This window comes from Epargyreus clarus, unplaced genomic scaffold (genome assembly GCF_041222505.1).
Source record: "Epargyreus clarus isolate Ecla_fem2 unplaced genomic scaffold, WU_Ecla_fem_2.2 ptg000003l, whole genome shotgun sequence".
In the NCBI taxonomy this organism is placed as follows: domain Eukaryota; kingdom Metazoa; phylum Arthropoda; class Insecta; order Lepidoptera; family Hesperiidae; genus Epargyreus; species Epargyreus clarus.
In genome coordinates this window covers 12685906-12708079 of record NW_027332211.1, presented here as the reverse complement: position 1 = coordinate 12708079, position 22174 = coordinate 12685906, and the positions used below count along the sequence as shown (strand labels likewise).

The following is a 22174-nucleotide window of genomic DNA, read 5'->3' as shown; positions in this document are numbered from 1 at the left end:
TACGAAATGAGTTTTTAATGTATTGGTGCGCTTGACACTAAATTCTACATAAGCGGCCAAGTGCGTCTTAGTTTAGCTGTCTTTCACTAACACTATAGCTACGACAGAGACAGCCAAAGCAGTTTTCCTTTCTCGTCGACTATTGTACGTCATTTCACATTTCTCTGGGTGCGGGTTGAAGTGGCTATATGAAATCAGTGTCGCTGTTACGTCCGTATCGTCTGCGTTTTAGGGCTAGTCCGTGTGATTTCTAATGATTATAATTTAATTGGTCGTGAACACTCGGGGAGGTGTGACTTCAGCCACGATTGTTTACCTGTTTGTGATAGCGTATCATCAAAACATAGAAGTTTATATAGAAGGTACGTCTTATAACATTTACTTATAGTTACATATAATATTGAAATTATTATATGCGACTGCTTAATATTGTAGTGCAAGATATGTAAGACTTGAGAATAATATAGGAAACAATGAAGGCTTTTAAATTAGAGCGCCAAAGTTTCGAGTTCTGACAATAGTGTAAAAGATTTCAACGCGCTACCAGTAATTTTATCAAGTGTATAAAGTACTAGGATATAGGTATTTTGTCTTAGTTTTTTGGATATTTACTTTTTATGAAAATGAACTACAAATTATAAATATATTTAGTATTTTTATCAATATAAAATAGACATACATAAAATACCTACATTTTATTTTTAAAACATTTTGTATGATGCGCCTAGTATTAAGATTATAATTGTTCTATCTATATGATTTTATTGTGTAAATAGGTCTAATTTTAAAAATATATGTAATACGATCTTATGTAGGTAGTATTTTAATGTGTCTAGGCACTATTAAGCAGCAATAAAATACATGTTTGATTTTTTTTACAGGCAGGGAGTAAGTCTTCAAGATGAAGCTCTCCCTGGTTTTTGAGCTTTTACTAATATTTGTGCTATTGGCGTTTGCTGCCTCAAAAACAGTCAGTAAGTATGCGTTATATTGTAGCTATGATTTTCATTGAACGATATTGTGTGCCAGACATGATATCGCATACTAAATTGTCATTCATATCATGTTCTTCGTTACATTGGCGTGACAATTAATATCACGCTAGTATACATGAATTAGCGATTCGAGCGATTTAAGTTGTCGACTGTTGTTTTTTACATAACATGCGTAGCCACTGCTCACAACTACTAGCCATCATATTTAACAGTATATAATATAAAGTCCTCAAACATCCTTTATTATATCTAAGGATTTAAAATATAATGTACCTAAGACATCATGAGAGTTCAATCACCTTTTAACTATTTTTTATTTTAGCGGGAAAACAGAGGAATAACAAAAAGGAAATTCAGAACCAAAATGATGATACCAAGATAGAGGACAACACGATCAACAAATATTGCAAGTGCTCTGAAGCTTTTTGTAAATGCTGCAGAGACTTTGCTGTACCAGTCGTAAATTTGAACGGCCCAGGTAATTTAATAGATATTAAATCTTTAAATCTGTAGACTATCAATGTTGGTGTTTACTTTATTATTGTAAAATAAATATAAGCATTCATCGATGGTCCAATCTGTATTTTTGCTTAAACATCTGCTGTTTTCGTTTTAATTTATTAACTTTTTTTTTATCACAAAATTTTCACACACATGCAAAGGGATAACTACTTAATATCCATTAAAATAATTTAATGGATATTTATTATAATCATTGTCAATATTATTATTTAACCCAAATAAAATTTTAACCGAGCAACAGTTGGTGGCTACATATGGAAATATTCGACAGTTGCGTTATAAGGGGGTGTAACTCAGTGGTAGAGTAACCCAGGACTTTCAGCATGCGAAGCAGACTCGCATGCTGAAAGTCCTGGGTTCAAATCCCAGCACCTCCAACGGTTGATTTTTAATTTTTTGTTTTGTATTTAACATGATTATGCAATTTTTTTATTTTGGCAACTTTATACAAAAATATTCGGCAATCAGATGAATAAGGGGGGTTAGTCTAATAGAGTGTCAACTGCAGAGCAGATGCTGATAGCCCTCAGTTCTAATCCAGCGTCTCCAATGTTTGATCTTTTTAATAAAAAGATATTTACATGGATGTTTTTGTCTTTCAGGTTGTGCCTCACTATGGTATATTAATGGTGACAAAATGTCTGTATCAGTTAGTTTTGGACGTAAAGTAATAGCGAATCGGACGCTGTCTAGTAAGTATATATTAAGTATATATTTTTAAAACAATATTCTAAACTTTTGTAATTTAGATATCTAACTATTTTAAAAATTTATTGTCAAATATTATACATACGTTTTTTGTATTCTTTCATCTTAAGTATTTTATTTCTTACAAAAACGTACAAAATAAACAATTGTTACGCAGGTCGCAAGCCCAGTCCAGTTTGTATGCCGCTACCAGGGGGTATATCAAAATTTTGTGGACGAGTTTACAATATTGCGAGAACAGGGGAAGAGTTTAGAGCATGTCTCGGTCTCGAGCTTCAATCTAAAAAAACAGTTGAAGCTGCAGTGAGGGTATCCTGCTTTAAGTTTGGCCCAAGAGGAGTAACATCAGAAGCAGCCGATCCACTGCCATTGGTGCCACAAGATGAAAAGGTTGAGGAAGATGATGACGATGATGATGATGATGATGACGATGAAGATGACTTCGGACTTGGCGGAGAGGACGCTGATGACGATGACGATGATGAAGATGACGACGATGACGACGACGACGACGATGGTATGCCTGATATTTGAATTCATATTTATTTAATATGTTTATACATATATTATATAATCATTTTGCGTATGCAAAGTATAAACATTACTCATTTCTAGAACTAAGTATTAAAAGTATTTTATAACCTTTTACATTTTTAACATATAAGAAGTATACACATATAGAAGTGACAATAATTTTAATTCTTTCATCTGCAGCTGGTCTCGACGCTGTCAATGATGTAGATAGCGCAGACTACACAGGTTTCAGTCTTTTGGGGGATGACTTACTCGGAGATTTGTTCGGTTCCACGGGTGATAAAAAATCTAATAAGAATAAAAAGAAACAAGCACCTACAACTACAACAACGACAACACGACGCCCTCGGCCCTCTCGTCGCCCTACGAGAAGACCTAACAGAACCACAACACCAAGGACACGAACTACAACTGTAAGAGTAGTTCGACCTATAAGTCGCCGACCATCAACCCGCAGACCAATTAGAAGACCAGTTAACCCTAATAGGCGCCCTACGACGGCTTCGATAACTGAAAGTACTACAATTTCAACAACAATTAGTTCTACAGCTGCCAGTACGGAAAGTATAGAAAACAATGCTCCTGATAATTATCCATTTGGGTCAGCGGTGAGGTTACCTTTAATAGAACCAGTACCTATTAGTGATGAACAACCTGCTGCGGTTGAAACAACTCCAAAAAGTGTCACAACCTTTGAAGACCCTGGATTAGAATTATCGTTAGCGCACATCACTGATCAATTATCTGTTATGCCTGTAACACCAAAAGCACCGACAGTTAATAAAGATGCAGAGGTGAAAAATACAAATGAAGAATCGGTATCATACGAAAAAATTGAAACAATCACACCTAAAATATCAACTATTGTCCCAATTAGTGAAGCTTCAGAAACTGTAGTCAGCGATGATATGGTACAAATTGTGCAAACACTGGATTCGCAGTCAGAAGAACATGCTGCTGATCAAGAAACAATGGGCACTGATGAAAGCAGAGGACACGGATTTGATACGCACATTGTTTCAAATAATTATTTTGAAGGGCTGACACTCCCTAAAAGAAAACACAGGGGTGAAAATTTTAACCTTCATGATTTAGATGTTCTAGATCTTACCAAAATAGGTGAAAGTGTTGGCCATGAACTTGGAATATTTGGAAGAAACAGGAGACAAAATAAACACCATAAACATCATAAGCCTCAAATAAATGGAAACAATAACGACAAAGAAGATGAATATGATGATGTTCTTGGACTGGAAACTTTAAGCGATAGCATTGGTATGAGAAGAAGACAAAATAAAATGATGCGAGGAATTTGGTCTAATGTATGATAAAGAAATTCTTAGGATATTATAATTAGAGTATTATTTATTTGTCGTGACAACGGATACATTATATACTTGTACATAGTAAATTATATAAATTATTTATTTATTTCCTTAAATTATTAAATGTCTTTAAATACTGTATATTCGTGTTATTTTTCCCTATTTTTATAACAGTCACAGAATAGAGATCATGAAATGAAATAAGTAAATGAATATTATCCAAGTTTTAATCAGGAAAAAAGCTATACATACTTAAATTTATTTTTATTATATACAAAAAAGATACATAGATTTTAAGAGGATTCGAATTATTACTTATGTAATCCATCATTATAGAAAAAGAAACGAATGAAGTGTAAACTTAGAAACATAATCTGAAGTTAAACAGTTTGAAATGTAACTTATTTTGTAGTATTACATACTTAATACAAGATATTCGTAAATGGTTATTAATCGATATTATTAGCAACAATATTAGAAAAGGATAAATTAAAATAAATACCAAAAATACGTAATTCTTTAGTGTGTACGTATAGTGTACACCTTACCTGTAATTGACATGAAAGTATGATTCACTACGAAATTGTTACACAATATACTTTCCATCCTCTAATCCAGTCGATAAACATCCTAAAACGTATTCGATTCACGTTCCCAATGTCATTTAAAGTCACGACTTTCTCTCGTCAATGCATTAAAATTTAAAACTTGTTTGTAATGTTCATTCACCGTGCAGCTAAATGAATATAGGAACTGTGCCCAGTAAGCAGTTAAATAGTTGGAGTAGAAATGCTACACCAACCATTTAAAGTCGAGAGTCAAGCCTTACTGTTGTCATGTTCATTATAGCGTGAAGTTTCTACAATGTTATCCTTAAACTTTTCTTTCGCGCTTGTCACATTATGCCTATTTATTTTTAGTGATGCAAGACACAGTAAGTATCATTTTAAATGTATACATACTAGATTATAATATAAATAACTTTAACGTAATAAAGGCTTTTTTATATTTTTCTTATTGATATTTTAGATGAAATAGTTGGAACAAAAGACAGAGCTTACAAAGTTATAAATATTAAGGTTCCACAAGTTATTTGGAACCAAGCCCTGGATCCCACTCCAGTCCTTAAGTCCCCGATTACAATAACTGTACCAGTCCACGTACCAGAAGAAGAAGAGGATGAGTTGGAAGATGATATAGAAAGTGAAATAGCACAAGTTGATGATGTTACTAACACGAACGTTACAAACGACCAAGTTGTTCAAAACGTAATTCAAGAACCAATTCTTTCAAGCACGATACCCCCTACTGCAACATCGGCACCAGTATTACAAGATACTGTTCCGGAAGAACCAGTACAAGAAGTAAATGGTCAAGTATTTAGATTTCCCTGTGCATGTATAAGAGGACAATGTGGATGTTGTACTGGAGCTATATTGGATCGTTTCAGAATGAATGCTTGTGGAAATATATCTTTTGTGCCAGAAGATTTTGTTTTCGATGTCCGACTAAGTGTTAATAACAACACCGTAGTAAGACGAAGGGTTTCAGGTAATCAGTTAACTTACATTGTTAAATTTTAGTTTTAAAATAAAAATAACCAGAATTTTATTTTCAGCGAGTGATCCACCGCCGATATGTTTCAACCCTAGACGAGCGCCGTTTGTCAGAGTTTGCGCTGAACTCTCAAATATCCGTATTCGAAATGGGAACGCATTTGCTTGTTTAGATATCGAGGCGGATATAGCTGGTTTTCCCATTTACTCAGCATCGTTTAGATGCTTTGGGTAAGAGTTGAATATATTAAAACATTTCTAGCGCTACTCTGGCTAATATCTTCTGAATAAAGGTACAAAATTGGGGCTTAAAATTAAATTAATTTTAAAATTTTCCAGTCTTGGGAGCTCCGGTGTCCAAACAGGACTAAAACCTAAGCCTATATCATCGGGTCCGTCCACAGTTAATCTCTTTGGAAGTGGGAATAATAATGAAGAAGGAGGTTTTTTGGAGAATGCCGGCAATATTCTTACTGGAGGGAATGGCGAAGGTCTTTTCGGAAGACCTGGTGGACTATTTGGCGGAGCAGCTAATGACGAAGGTCCCTTAGACGCTTTAGGAGACGCAGTTGGTGATCTTTTCGATGGGCGTAACATGAATTAGATATTGTTTAAATGAATGTATTAAGTAATCACTGATAATTTCAATTCAATTCAATAAGTATGTAATATATTTATTTAACAAAAAAAATCTTATTATTTATATTTATTAGGAAATATCTTATCATATGAAATTAGCCAAATCGCAACCAAGATTACCCAAAGCTCCCTAATTTTAGTAATTTTAGTTCAACTTAGGCACAAAAAGTTTTTATTTTGTGACTTAGGGTAAGTAGTTACTTAATTTTTATCACGGTTAAAGAAGTCTGTTAAATAAGTAACGCTTTAAATAAATTGTCCCGGATGTGAGAAACTGGGGTAAACATACGAATCACAGAAGGAAATTTCCAAACAATTATCCCCAAATGGTCAAACTTTTGTATAAATAAAGTGTGATGTGTTATGAATGGCATTATTATCCATGTAGGTACCTACTGTTGACATGTAATCATATAAAAATAAATTTTGCATAATAAGTTAAACATAAGTTGAACAGTTAATGATTGTAGATTACACGTTGATTAAATTTGAATCGTGTGTGAAAGTTACTAAGACGCGATTATGAGATTTCGCGTCCATCGTTGAACCGGCTCGACTATCGAAGCGAACGGTAACTTTTGCATTTCTCACACGATCGGCGCACACGCAGCTTCACAACTTTATAAAGTTTTAATAATGAAGCTGTTTTTGGAAAAAATTATAATAGTGACCTTATTTGTCATTGAGGTTCGAGGAAAAGAAATTGGTAAGCAAACAGAATTCTTTTTTATATACGTTAAAATCATAATGTTGTATATTTTAACGGTATAATTTTTGTTTTAGTGACATCACAAATATATGCAAATAGCACTGGTGCGCAAATAATTGAAAATCTCGAAGTACCGGACAGTGCACTGATGTTATTAAATCGTTTAAAACTGGACCGTAATTTAAGTATTTCATACATTGCAAGGCAGAATCAACAAGAATCGGAAGAGACATCTTCACGGAGATGCACATGTTCTCTTGGCGTCTGTAAATGCTGCACTGGTTACATTATGGATTTGCTAAAACAGAAAGCTTGCATGAGAGTTACATATCATCCAGGGGATTTTGCTTTCGATGTCGCCATGTCTTTGAACGACAGAGTTCTGTACGAAAATTCTATGTCAGGTAACTACTACTACTACTTTATAACAAAGATATACCTACTCAAATAACTGTGAATTTTAACTTAAGTAATACGTTTGCTTCAGGTAAAAATCCAAGGCCGATATGCATAAGTCCACCGAGAATATCAAATTTAAAAGTGTGTGCTAAATTTTACAATGTTTTCTTCCCTGGAAGAAACTTTCACTTCTGCTTGGCGATGACCGGAAATTGGGGCTCTTTGCAGTTGTTCAACTTCGCTTTTGACTGTCTAAGGTATGCCTTAAAAGTTAACACAATATTTTTTTGTTAATACTGCTCTAATATTACAAAGCATGAAGTACTTTAGATACCTACAATACAGTAGGTAAGTAGATAAATTGTTATTTTTTTCGTTTTTATGTCAGTTTCTTAATGACCATTTCATTTGAAGTTTCTTTCGTAAATCTGTTATTTTACACCTAATTCTGAGCCATAGCTGGTCTTCTTCATTAACCGTTTCTCTTTTTTTAGAATGGGAGCAAATGGTATCGCAATGGTGAAACCTGACGAAGATGGTGGTCTCCCAGTGGCAAACCCGCTTGGTGGAGTTGACGCAGTAGTTGATGCTGGCGATGACGATATTGAAGAATACGACGAGAATAACGTTGTTCGGTCCTTGCTGGAGATATTTGATTTAGACGAATAATTATTTGCATAATTTTCTTAAACCCACCACTAGTAAAATACACATAAATGATGGAGGTGTCCATAGTTTCATTATTATTATTTTTTTTACAAATGCCATATCAGTTAAATTCATTAATTTATTTTTTAAGTATAATAAAATTATATTAAGTATATTTTTTATTGTTTAATGATTTTTATTTGTATGTTAATTTTAACCAGTTATTAAGATAAGATAAGATCCAAATAATACTTTTAACAAAAAATACATACCAATAATGGACATGCAGAATTTGAAGAGCGTATAGCATAAATCAGTCACTTTCCAATAATTGCACGGAATCCATACTCTTCCAGTATAATATAAAAATGTATAATAATAAGGTTAGATAGATTAATTTTTCCAAGTTGCAAAAGCGAACATTGCAAATATATGTAGTACTACTACACATTTGTTTTCCATTATGAAATACATATTTTTTCTGAAGTAAATCCAACCACTAAGATGGATATTTAATGGCCAGTGGTGATGCGCCCGTTGCGATGCGCAGGAGTTTCTCTCTAGAAAGTCCCGCAAGCCAGTTGCGCTCACGCACGGCACTTCTTGCATACAAATACACGTCAATCCTTTATGTGTTTGTCTGTTTGTAACTCATGTGAAGCCATTTGAATAGTGTCCCTTGAGACAATAACAATCGAATTTAGGTTGTAATCGACCGTTTTGGAAAAATGAAAATGAATTCACTGTTATTGTTTTTGTTTTGGATCATGTGCACCGTGACTGTGGTTACAGGTAAGAGTTTTTAAGCATTGTTATTACTTCCCTAAAGTTTATTTAAGTTGAGTTACAATATTATTCCTAGTTTTATTAGTTATTTAGAAGAAAAGGGCAGTTAGCAATATATATTATACATAGGTTATATTATAATTAACAGTTGATCTAGTCAGTTTCGTAATAATAATCATAAATTAGGCTTAAGCTGATAGTTTTTTCCCTTGTTCAGAAATCAATAAAATGATAGAATTTAAGGCATATATAAACCAAAATAGACTATGTTATTTCATTAATTTTCTATTCTTCTATTTCTATTTACAGAAGCTTCGAAATCAGTAAAGAAATACAGGATGGGTTTAAGTAAATACGACGATGCGATGGACGTTGCGGACTTTTCCATTTACTATGACATAAAAACGAATGAGGTATGGTAACACGTACTCTTTTGTAATTTTATAGTATTATTTTTAATTATTAATATCAGTATGAAATATAACGGGTATTGTACTATACAAAACAAAGCGTTCTGGTTTGAAGGGTGTGGTAAGGGAGACATACTTTACCGAGGCGTTCCAGCTTAGTCCTCAAGGGTAGCGGCACACCTGTAGCCGACCTCAGGTAGGAATATCCAATCCTAACTGCGGCAGTCGCCATTTAGCATCAGGTGGACTGCATGCTCGTCTGCTGCTCCTATATTATAAAAAAGGGTATAAATTAACATTGATTTGGTTAAATACATTTGCTTTGAAAGCAAAAGTACCTGATTAAAATTGTAATGACTTCTATAGCGGATGCAAGACTCAATTACGCGGAATAGTAAAATATTCGGCATATTCTCGCATAATAATCAAGCAATGCAAGTTATGTAGACATTGTATGCCAATTCAAAAGGAAGTTCTTTACCTACTTAAATAAAAAAATGCATTTTATCAATTTATACAATGGTTACAAGATTAGTTTTTAGTATTCTAGATTTTTTTGTCTATTTTATTTGTTATTAAAAGCACTATGTATATTATAAAATATCTATTATAATATTTATAGATTTATATTTTATTTTCTACATTTCTTAAATGTAATTGGTTAGTAAATTCAATTGGCCGGTTTTTTAAGAACTAACTAAAAATTAGACTAAGTGAGATTTAGAGCAGTATTATTATAAACAAACTGTACTAAGTATTCTGATTTTTGATTACAGCTTTTTTATTTAGATTTATTTGTTCGTAATGTTGCATTTTAAAGTCAAAATTTTTGCTAATATTTAAAATGCTAATTTTTAGACAATACGCAAAATGATGCCGAGGCCTTGGTACCGTCCGGGATGGTTCATTCGTCTGCCCTTCAGGGGAGGGCCATGTGTTTGCACCGGCTTCCAGTGCAAGTGTTGCACTGGGGTACGAATCCAGGCCTTTAACTTTGACAGGCAAAGTAAGTATATAATTTATTATTATATCATCGGTAATTTTTTGTTTATTAAATTTAAAGTTCTTGAAGCGCCCTATGAGCGGGAAAGAAAGTACTGTTTGTTACGGAAACGGTTACGCTGGGGCGTAATGTTACAATAATAATATTTCATCGAATTATAAAAAATAATACGATACCAATGACATATCATTGAAATCGAAAAATACAAATTATTATTATTATAAAGTTTATATATTTTTTGTTTTGAAATCACTTCACTTTTTGCGCGTGTACACAATAATACATGCACTATTTTCTTATTGCAGCTTGTGTAATGTTGAACTACGAGCCTACAGACTCGCTAATTACAATGGACGTGAAAATGAACAATAACAGTGTATTTATGGACACGTTTGCAGGTATGTTTTAACAATTATGTTCCTGACAACAGCAGTTTAGGATAAAATATTCTTAATCTTATATATAAAATTCTCGAGTCACAATGTTAGTTACCGTACTCCTCCGAAACGGCTTTACCGATTTTCACCAATTTTTATATGCATATTCAGTAGGTCTGAGAATCGGCTACTATCTATTTTTCATACCCCTAAGTGATAAGGGTTGTTCACCCTTAACATTTTTTTATTTATATGGCAACACGTTTGCCGGGTCAGCTAATTGTTATATAATTTTACCTATACAATGGTATTTGCATTTAGGTAGGGTATCATGCAACTAAAATTTTACATATTCAAAGTAATTTTAGGTAAATCTGTAAATAACACTTTTAAATATGTAACATTTTTAATATTCCCATAACTATCCCAATTAAGTCCACAAAGTCAAAAAACATTACGGTCGTGGTGTTCGTAAATTATCATTATTTAATTTGATTTCGAAGTAAGTTGGGAAGTATCACTGCGATATTTTATTCTTTAATCTTCTTACCTTGTTTTTTGTTTCAATTACAGCTCGGAACCCGCCCCCATTCTGCGTGCCAATCCCCGTTCCATACTTGCCGCCTGGTTTAGTTGATATGTGCGTCAGACTATTCGATATTAGTATCGTCGAACAAAAATTACACGTTTGCATGGATATGGACACTAGAGTGGACAAAGCCCCGGTTCTTGTAAGTCATACGCCGTCTAAAATTAACTAGATATCTAATTAAGTAACAATAATAAAAAAGTATTAGTATAAAGTACTAGAAAGAACATTTGTGAACTGAAGTAACTTCTATGAATATTATTTTAATACTGCAAAGCATATAAAAGTATGGTTGGATACGTTATAATTAAATTGTTCATAGATATCAGGTAATTCATCTTTGATATCTTTGATATACCTTTTCAAATGTCAAAATCATAAATTCCCGCCATGTAAAAAGTAAAATGGCGGATAAGTTACGATCAAGTTAAGAGTCTGGCTGTAGCAGCCATATGTTTAAATGATTATAATTATATTATATTTATCTGGCCGTTTATCCTTTTTGGATTTTTTAAGTTAAGTTTTCAATTTAACTTAAAAAAATATACTGTCTTCTGAGTAGATTTTTATTTACAGATTCTTCATTTCGATTGTATGGACATGGGAACAGGCGGAGTTGGTTTATCGAAACCGGGTGGTCAAACAAATATTTCTCCCGATTCCAGTAGCGGAACCACAACTGAACAAGTTCAACTCGACAGTGATGTTTACGATAATGTCACAGAGAACACTGAAACGAATTCAAAATCTCAATTTAAAAATAGCATCAAATATATTTAAATATGTTATAATTATTTTGTTTTTATTATTGTTTCTAATTAATACTTAGTAATATATTTTACCTTATAAAATATAATACATGCTCAGTATTTTGAATTTTATTCATCTAAAGCTCACTAGTACCAAAGAGTTAGTAATATTTAAATTTCAATTCAATAGCGCGGACAAGGCTTAAATTAATGATGTTGCCGTATCCAATATATTAAAGTATAAAATGGGGTATTTAATTTTAAGTATTTAAGTGTAATTTAGTTAAGTTAACTATACAGCTGAGGTTATTCTCATTTTTTATAGTCTTAATCTGATATTTCTTGCAAATATAGTCACATTTTAATTGATGTAACTCGAATTTATATGACTTTTTGAAGACTAGATTCAAATATCATTTATAGCCACTATCTGTTCAAAGAAAAATAATGATGAAATCGATTCATTAATAGTTAATCTGTCTTTGTATCATTTTGAAACTCTTTTATAAATAAAAAATAATTATTATAGAAAAAATCGATTAATTAATCGATTTGAAATTCAATGTTTTCGAGTAAGAGGGAGAGGGCAGTTCCTATATAGGTTATTATACTCTTTGGGGCCGTGCATAGTTTAAAATCGGGCCGCGGGTCGAGCATTGCTGTCTACCGACCGCTGGTCTACATAATCGATTGGTTATAAATATATTTATCATGAACAGCATGTCATTATTAAAATTTTTGAATTAAACTGAACGTTCAAAGTGAATAGTAATCGGGTTCAAAGATTCCGTTACTTTGTTACGTACATACATACATACATACAAAGCGTGTTAAAAACGATTATCACACAAAATTTATCAATAATTATAACAACCGATTATTTTTCTACTCGGACGGTGATTCGATGGGTAAATTGAAAATTTGAAACTTGAAACGAAATTCAATTGTCAGTTGTCAAATCAAATTGTCAAAAACACAATAATTATGTCTTTCGTTTCGATCGATTGAGGCCCGGTGAAGAATGAAATGAAGTAAAATTAGTAAACTGCACATATATAAAGCTAAATTTGTTTTCTAAACATTATAGGTACATGTGGTAATTATATCTGCGTAATCTTTGCAGTTTCTGAAATGGGTGATAGTGATAATGGTTTTTTTGACGGTGACGGGTTAGTAAACATGCATGCAATTCTTGGCATATTTTCCTATACTTAAATCTTTTTTTTGAATTAGCGAGTGTAATGCATGTATTATTTAACCAGGATCATTTATAAACACTCGATTTTAAGGCCGATTCTATGTGAAAATAAGAATGAAAACTAGCACAGCATGACCTTTATTCATCTTTATAACCAATTATTTCTGTTTAGTAATTTAGTGTTATTAATAAATACCTATATAAATATCCATATGCAGAGATAATATAAAATAAAGTTGTATAAATTACATTATAATCAAAGTGGTAATATTTTTATATTGATTTATTCATTTTGTTGAATGCCAATTGAAAACAATCTATTTATACAACATGAATTATTAGAGTGACACAAACTTTTTGTAATTATTGCTGAATAATTTAAAAAAAAATGACACATATGGTTGTAAAAATATTTGTAGATTTAAGTAATGGATATGCCGACTGCCTGTTGCATGCAACACATTTAATCAATGAAACTGACATCAAATAGTATTGCTTCTTTATTTTAAAATGATTGAAGATATATTTATGGATGCCTTATCTATTATTTCAAGCACATTGAATTACTAAATACAACATATCAAACCATTTTGCAACAAAAGATGTGGGAATTGTACTTTAAAACAATTTAAAACTTAGTAGATCTAGTAAGACCGGGTGGGTACCATTGCGATATTTATGTCAAGAAATTGCTTAGAATTGCATTCCTAATTCTTATGTTTGATGGAAGAGTTCATATGATGGCTAAATTACATATGAGGCAACCAATATAGTCCTTGGTAGTGGCAATGCATCAGTGATTGACTTCAGAACACCACTTTTATATGGAATTGATTACGGATGTCCATGAGTAGCAGTGGCTACTTACAATCAGGTGGTTCAAAAGCAGTGATAGCCTAGTGGTTAATTAACTCGGCCTCTCGATCGAGGGGTCCGAGGTTCAAATCCCAGGCACGCACCTCTGATTTTTCAAATTTCTTTTAGATTTTATGTGTGTATTAAAAGAAGGTGAAGGAAAACATTGTGAGGAAACCTGCATACCTGAGAGATTTATAAAAAAAAATCTCAAAGGTGTGTGAAGTCTACCAATACGCACTTGGCTAGCGCGGTGGACGATGGCCTAATCCTTCTCATTATGACAGGAGACCCGTACCCAGCAGTGGATCATCATCAACAACCCATTACTGTCGTAATGGGTTGTTGATGATGATCATTTAAAAATGTTCTTAAAATGCTGCCTGAATTATTTTTGATGGTCTGAAAAAGACATTTCCAGGTACTGTCCTGTTGTCACAACTGAAAACACTCATAAAATATTGTGAATCTAAAAAGACAATAGGAAATTGTGTTGATTTAATATTATTTGGTTAAGTACATTAAGCATGGACGGACTATTTAATGACAATCCATTAATTGATTGTTCAATTTTATACCAAACTGTTTTTCATTTTGAGGTTTCTCCTTTTGAAATCTGGGCTAAACTGTAAAGTGCAGTTTTACCGAAATCCATAATGTTATAAAAATCAGTGTTCATAATGAAAGCTGAATATTGGTCACTTTAAAGTTAATATACAGGTGAATTATGACATCAACCAGAAAAGTAGATATTACAGTACTTACCATTTTCATATGATTTGTGGTTTTACAGAACAATGGAGTCTTTAGGCAATCCTCCCGAAGTGAATTATAACTGGGTTGATATAACTTCTGAATTCTTTACACATATACAAGGTAAGCATGTATCAATGGATGTATTATTTATCATTTAACATCATTTAGCAGTAATAGAAAGTTAGTTCTTGATATTTTCCAAATTTTTTTAATCAGATGATATAAAGATTAACTTGCGACAAGCTTTTATATCATGAAGTTGTGTAAAGTGGATCATTTATGGATTTAATTAAATTTAATGTTTATTTTGTTCTCATTAGAATCATTTGTTAGAAATATATTCAAATTATTTTAATTCATTACTTTGTGTTATTTTCCTATGTGGCATTTTTATAATAATAAGGTTAGTGCTCCTATTTATATGGTCACTGGCTGGTACGATTGTGTGAGTTAGCAAAAGTTGTGAAATGGTTAAAGAAATAGTTTATACTATTACAATAAAAGATTGTTTAAAAAAATTTTTAGTAATTAATTATATCTTATTTTATTTATCTAGATCTAAAATTGGGTGAATTACTCCATGATGGCCACTTGTTTGGACTTTTTGAGGCCATGTCGGCCATAGAGATGATGGATCCCAAAATGGACGCTGGCATGCTGTGCAACAGAGGTGTACCTAAACCTATGAACTTTCAAAAGTCTGTTGCGGTAATAAAAATTATATTATATATACATAAGTAATAATTTGTAACCTGTACAAAATGCTTTACACTTAAAAGGTAATCCGGTAATAAAAGACGAAGTAGGTATATATAATATTATTAAAAGAAAAACTTAGTTGCCTATACTCAAACAGTTTAGACAAACTATACGTTAAAATCTGCCAAGCCGTTTGTATTGCAGGGCTTGGTAAACAATGTGACATACATAAGCTTGAAATACATTACCCTCTGTAGTCACTTAAAAATATTAAGTACCAATTTTGTGCTTGTTGTTGATCTGGATATTTTATGTTTCAGTGTGGCAAACTCAAGATAGATGATCTGGAACCGAGTGAGATTATTGGTGTAATCGATGCGACGATGGCCTGCATTGTCACCTGGCTGGAGGGCCATTCCCTTGCTCAAACCGTGTTTACCAACCTCTACCTACATCAACCCCATTCGATCAGGAACAAGACATTGAAATCTTTTTGTATTTGTGTCTATAAGTTATTGGACAGTATAAGAGATTGTATTAACAAGTAAGTTTATGTACATATGTAAGTTTATGTATGTATAAGAGTAGTATCTCCTTTTAGTAAGTAGAAATCAATTATTGCTTAAAATAGGGTTGCACGTTGAGTCTTCCGTAAAATGCTAGGATTGATTATATTTCGAACCACCAATATAGTAAATTCTTTTAGTCACTTGTGATCACCGAACTAATTTCTGATTATACTACTATACCGAGCAATGCTCATCTTAGATTATCTTACAAGCACATACATAAATGCATGCTTCAAACATACTAAAGTATCTTATGTTCTTCATTTGTATGTTATAGGGCACAAGTATTCGAAGAGGAAGACTTCTTACCAATGGGGTATGGTTATCGACTGGGTTCGAACCCACATTCAGGAAACATTTTTGATGCCAGTCTAGAACTCACTGAACAGAGGTGTATTGGAATGCTCCGAGAACAGGAGGAAGATTTGAATAAAAAGGCCAAACAGCACGATGATGAGGTAACTAAAATCTAAAGATTCAATTTTTTAATGGTTACATTGAATAGTAATTGAAAACCAAAATAGAGACAGTTGATATCTTTTCCCTATGGTTCTACTTGTATATTTTTTTAAATTTAACATGTAAACAAAACAATTGTTTGTTTGTTTTAAAGACATGTATGTTTTAAAGTACACATACACAGCATACATAGTACACTTTTTACCCAAATAAAAAGATTATTGTTTGGTTATGTATATGTTTTCTTCATAACAAAAATTGTAATATTTTTTTTTATTTAAAGGGAAACAATGAATGGGCAGCATTGGCTGCAAGAATTCGTTTCACCAGAATGTTCTACCAAGCGCTGCTGCTAATTACCAAGAGAGATTCCAACTCTGGCGCCGATTGTGTGGCCTTGTTGAACGGTTGTTCCGAAACTATGAAGATTATACTCAAAACAGCCTGCCTCGGAACTCAGCCGGAGGAACTCTGTAAGTAGATATTAGGGTACACCACATGCCTCACACCTTTTGTAATATATGTGTTGATGATCTCAATGATTTGACCAATTAAAATTATATTCTGACAATATATTATTTTTTGAGATGATGAATCAGTTTGTGACTTTTTAATCAAGACATTCATTAATTATTTAAATTAATCAAATTCTTTCAAATTTACAACACATTTGCACATAAATTGGATCTACTAGAACACTGTCTGTGTGGTAATAAATTCACATTTTCTTAATCTAAACAAAGCAAAAATTAAATAAGAAACGAAATTATTAAACCACCTGGAACACCAGATGGCTTAATAATTTGTGATTATGAATTTATTTAATTATTATAAGTTATTTAATTATATCTTATTTCCAATATGCATATCCAATATAACATATTTCAGATTTGATCATCTGAACTTTGAATCCTAAAAAATCAAACCTAATTTAATATTTTCTTCTGTTATCATCAAAATTTCATCCAAGCATCAATATTGTATTAAAAAAAAACCTTTTTTCTAATTATTATCAGCGGAGTATCCAAACCCAATGGGTTTCGAGCCAATGATCAACCAGCGGTTACTGCCGCCGACGTTCCCGCGGTACACGCGCATCAAGCCGCGCGCGGAGGCGCTGCAGTACTTCGACGAGCTCGTGACGAGGCTCCGCCACGCCTGGAAGATCACGTCTTGCACCAATTTTCATACTGCGCTGGTATGTTGAACACCAATATTTCTCGAACTTTTTTATGAATTTAAGGTTAATGCTAGTTCTAAGGAAAAGTTATCATTAGCATCATTTGGCACTGGTATTGGAATTGGAATTGAAAAAATGCTATATAATTTGCATTTCTAGTCAATTAAAAAAAAAAGGAAATAGTGGTACATATCAAAGACGTAAGCTCTTTGATACATACCGTTTGAGTTTAGTGACTACTAAAATTGAGTAAACATCAAATGCTAACTACTAAACGCTAAAACAGAACCATTACAATAAATTACATTGATTTACCTATTTATTTTTAACCCAGGAAGTTAGCAGAATAATTGATAAGAATTATGTCTCTTGACGAGAATTTATTAATTTTAATGTACTGTAAGTTAAATGTCCCATGGTTCTCAATACACGTTGTTTATAATTCCAGGATTTCTTCATGGACTTCAGCCGGCAGCGCGCCTGCATCCTCTCGCGCTCGGCTCTGCAGCTGCTGTACCTCAGCCCGTCGCCGGCCGCCACCGCCAACATGGCCCACAGCGGCATCTCCGGCCCGGTCCAACCCAGATCTCAGCATGTCTTCGTGGAAATACTCCGCGACTCTATCAAGAACTTTGTGAACCCACCGGTTCTGTCTTCTAAGTCGGCTCCAACTTCACCGCCGGTATGTAATTTGCGACAATTTTTTAAGGACATTTTTGTGTTAACGTAATAATCGCGTCAGGAGATCTACTTAATTTTAATAGTTAGTGTAGGTCTTAAAACACAAAAATAGAAAATTAAATTATTTACATCAATGTCCAAAACAGCCATTGTCACTTTTGATTTTTTTTTTATTTATTTCATAAAATAAATAAAAACACTTTTCTGCTAACTTCAGGCTAATATTAGTGTATCTTTGTATGAAGTGTGCATTCAATGTTACTATTCTCCAGGCGCGCGAGTTCGTGGAGAACTTCCTCGCGCGCTGCGTGCGGCCGTTCGCGGTGCTGCTGCAGGTGTGCGGCCACAACCGCGCGCGCCAGCGGGACAAGCTCGCGCTGCTGCTGGACGAGTTCGCCGGCCTGCAGGAGGAGGTGGGGAACCAAATATTTTAGTTGGTGGTTGTAGTCTGATAGCTGGCACCGTGATTTGTACTTCAATATCATGCAATATTTAAGTGAAATGCAATTTTATCCAAATACATTTTTAAATTAACAATATTATTGTCAAATATTTTAGCAGGCACTCAGTAATAAGATTATCCGTCCGTCTATGATCTTTTTCATAAATATCATATTATTAATGAAATAATGGATGTATGAGTTTCTATTTTTACATATATTACAAGTAATTCATTTATCTTTGTTTTATCAAACACTTCAAACCAAAATATATTAACATAACATAACGTGATCGTTAAGATCGCCAAGTGGAACACCACAATTGTCTTATATTATTTTCAAGTGATTCGAGATTGCGGTTGTAGTGGTATCAAGTGGTATCAAGTGGAATGCCAAACACTCCACTTGTTAACCGTTACAACGTGAAACGCACAGCCTCATAAATTTACACAGTGATTTAAAGATTAAACTCGTAAAGAGTTGAAAGTGTAACGTATCCGCAGGCGGAGAGCGTGGACGCGGTGGCGAGCGGCGGCACGGGGGCGCGGTCGTGCTTCGGCACGTGGCTGCTGTACCACGTGCTGCGCGTCATGATCGCCTACCTGCTGTCCGGCCTCGAGCTCGAGCTCTACAGCGTGCACGAGTACCACTACATATTCTGGTAACTAACTACTACAAACTCACACCTCGACTACACTACGTCACTGCACCACGTTTCTCCAGAAAAGATTGTTTGGAAATGGACAGGGTTAGAATAAATGTCAAACTAAGGTTAAAATCTCTTCCAATAATAAGAATTTGGACTAATGTTTAATCTTATCCTCAGTAGCATAGAAGCATGCATGAAGTAATAATATTTAGGAAATTCTCATTCATTCCAAGTGATTTAGCAAGAAATTAAAACTTGTGTGGAGTTTGTTGTAGGCTTTGACTTTTTATTATGATTAAAACTGTGGAACTGTTGTTGTAAACTTTGCAATCTTACATTGGACTGACTACCTTGACATTTGACTGAGTTTTAATTATGTCTTATCATTTTACTTGTTTTTACCAAGACTTATTATTAAAAATAATGTAGAAGAAAACATGACGTACATATAAAATATAAAACTAAACATACAATTAACTATTTTCTAGGTACCTCTACGAGTTCCTTTATGGTTGGCTGGTGTCAGCCCTCGGTCGGGCTGAAGGGCTCGCTGGGGAGGCGGCTAAGAGATCGGACGCCAAACGCAGCTGCGCCCGGAAACAGAAGAGGCGCACCAAGCCCTACGCCAGGGAGGGACTCATGTGCCAAGTCATGCAGAATATGTGCGGGGGATATTATAAGGTAGGGCCATATTAATTGTATTAAATGTTAGAAGGAACGGTGTTACTCTAGATCACACTGCGAATACCTAATAATATTGACTCTGGAAAGGTTGTATCTGTAATACTGAATTCCAGAAAATAATTTCCGATGTTAGATACTGGATTTATTATTATATTATGACTTTATAAGTAAAACACCCGAAGCCTTTCCATCGAGGGCGTGTAACGCGTGCGCACCAGTCGGAGGCTAAGATGGCTGGCCGTCCTTCCAGTTCTTGACGTTACGTCATGATGATGATCAATTGACGTCCAATATTTATTATGAAAGGGTAGCGGTAAAAAGTCACTCTGATTTCTGTTACATGCCTTTATATTTATTTAGATGTCGTTTTTTAACTTTTGACGTGTAATTTTTGCGTAATTTTAGTCATTACTCTTTTTGGGATTTTAATAGTTTTAACACTAATGATCGGCGTATGTGGCATCAGCTCATGTCGATAAGTACTTCAAGTATGGCGTATTTTATCTTTTTTTTTTATTTGGTAAACATACAATATTTAATACACACAGTAACTTTCACATAAAATATATCGTACAAATATATAAAATGATTATATTCCAGGCGTTGGTGGCGTTCAAGCTGCAAGGCAAGATCCAGCAGCCGTTGTCGAAGTTCGACAACGAGGCGGTGCGCTACAAGCACCGCTTCGCGCCGCTGTCGGTGCTGACGCCGCCGCAGGTGCACTACCACGAGTTCTGCGAGATGACGCAGCCGCTGCAGTGAGTTGTGGCCCATTATACAGTTCATTATGTAGAATGCCTTATTTTTTGAAATTGCTTTTTTTTTATAATATGGAGTACCAGACGAGCGTGCAGTCCACCGGTAAGTGGCTACTGCCGCCCATGGACATCTGTAATCGACTCCAGATAGGATTAAACATTCGTACCGCAGGTCGGCCACAGATGCGCTGCTACCCATGAGGACTAAGCTGGAACGTCTCGGAAAAGCATGTCTCCCTTACCACACCCTTCAAACCAGAAAACAGCAGCGCTTAACACTGCTCTTATAAGGCAGAAATAGGTGTGGCTTATTTTAAATCGTTCTAGAACAATACTTATCCAAATCTTAATTTCTAGCGTGCTAAAAAATCTGTGTCCAGTAATGAACTAGGTCCTGGTAATGACACTAAAGACGATAACCATTGCGATTAATTTGTTTTAGATACGAGAATCCTGTCATATTATACTTGGGCGGTTGCAAACACTTCCAGCAAGCTCGAACTTTATTAGAAACTATCACTACGCCTGATCAAGAGGTGAGATCGAAATTAACTTTTATTTTATGTTATAAGGCATTTTGTAAAAATCTAAACTAATGAGTAGGAGTACTACGCAAAAATCCATGAGTAATAAGTATTTTGGTATATTTTTAAACTTTTGCATGTCACTTTCCTACTGATTTAATTTTACACAATTCTACAATGTTGCCATGTGAATCCCAAAGAAATTATATTTTTTTATTTGTATACATTTATAGGTGGCGCTATACAGTAATAATAATACTACTGTGTTCTCTTGCAGGTTACTGATCTCCTAAAAGTTGCCAAAACGAATTTCGTAGTCTTAAAGTTACTTGCGGGCGGCCACAAGAGAGACTCGACCACACCACCGGAATTTGATTTCTCCGTTCATAGGCACTTTCCTATAATCAAACTAGTCTAAAATATATCAACATACTATATATACGATACTATGTCAATAGTGATAGGCGATTTGTATAATTTTATGAATTTGAATAAATCAATATTATATTACAATTATTACAAAATAAATACTTACAACAAATTTTGGTAATGTTTTATTTAAAGGATGTATTTATTAATCGTTATTGACCGAAAGATAGGTGCTTCGACCACTACTTTGGTGCACTGACCACTAAATTGAAATAAAAATCGTATTTCAGTTCAGTCAATCACATCAAATCTAAAATGCGAGCAAAACACATAAGAGGGTAGGTAAATTAATAATTTATCTTAGAAACCATTAATTACAGTTCCTTTACGCTATGGATAATCTG

General features: G+C 33.8%; 3 protein-coding genes across 3 annotated transcripts; all 3 read left to right on the top strand.

Moving 5' to 3' along the window:
• Positions 1 to 158: 158 nt before the first annotated feature.
• Positions 159 to 4223, top strand: LOC140754410 (uncharacterized). The gene is made up of 6 exons (XM_073089418.1): positions 159 to 362; positions 882 to 974; positions 1318 to 1473; positions 2120 to 2209; positions 2383 to 2742; positions 2940 to 4223. The coding sequence occupies exons 2-6, from the start codon at positions 902 to 904 to the stop codon at positions 4085 to 4087; spliced, it is 1827 nt and encodes a 608-aa protein (XP_072945519.1). The 5' UTR covers positions 159 to 362; positions 882 to 901; the 3' UTR covers positions 4088 to 4223.
• Positions 4224 to 4844: 621 nt separating this feature from the next.
• Positions 4845 to 8137, top strand: LOC140754455 (uncharacterized). Its single transcript, XM_073089473.1, has 7 exons — positions 4845 to 5018; positions 5114 to 5635; positions 5703 to 5871; positions 5980 to 6230; positions 7063 to 7392; positions 7476 to 7644; positions 7882 to 8137. The coding sequence occupies exons 1-7, from the start codon at positions 4949 to 4951 to the stop codon at positions 8054 to 8056; spliced, it is 1686 nt and encodes a 561-aa protein (XP_072945574.1). The 5' UTR covers positions 4845 to 4948; the 3' UTR covers positions 8057 to 8137.
• Positions 8138 to 8547: 410 nt separating this feature from the next.
• Positions 8548 to 21942, top strand: LOC140754445 (N-alpha-acetyltransferase 35, NatC auxiliary subunit-like). The gene is made up of 19 exons (XM_073089462.1): positions 8548 to 8827; positions 9131 to 9234; positions 10090 to 10237; positions 10540 to 10632; positions 11185 to 11342; positions 11777 to 11954; positions 14798 to 14878; positions 15315 to 15466; positions 15778 to 16001; positions 16304 to 16484; positions 16769 to 16958; positions 17502 to 17683; positions 18114 to 18347; positions 18619 to 18759; positions 19290 to 19447; positions 19924 to 20116; positions 20720 to 20877; positions 21320 to 21413; positions 21679 to 21942. The coding sequence occupies exons 1-19, from the start codon at positions 8764 to 8766 to the stop codon at positions 21817 to 21819; spliced, it is 2874 nt and encodes a 957-aa protein (XP_072945563.1). The 5' UTR covers positions 8548 to 8763; the 3' UTR covers positions 21820 to 21942.
• Positions 21943 to 22174: the final 232 nt, after the last annotated feature.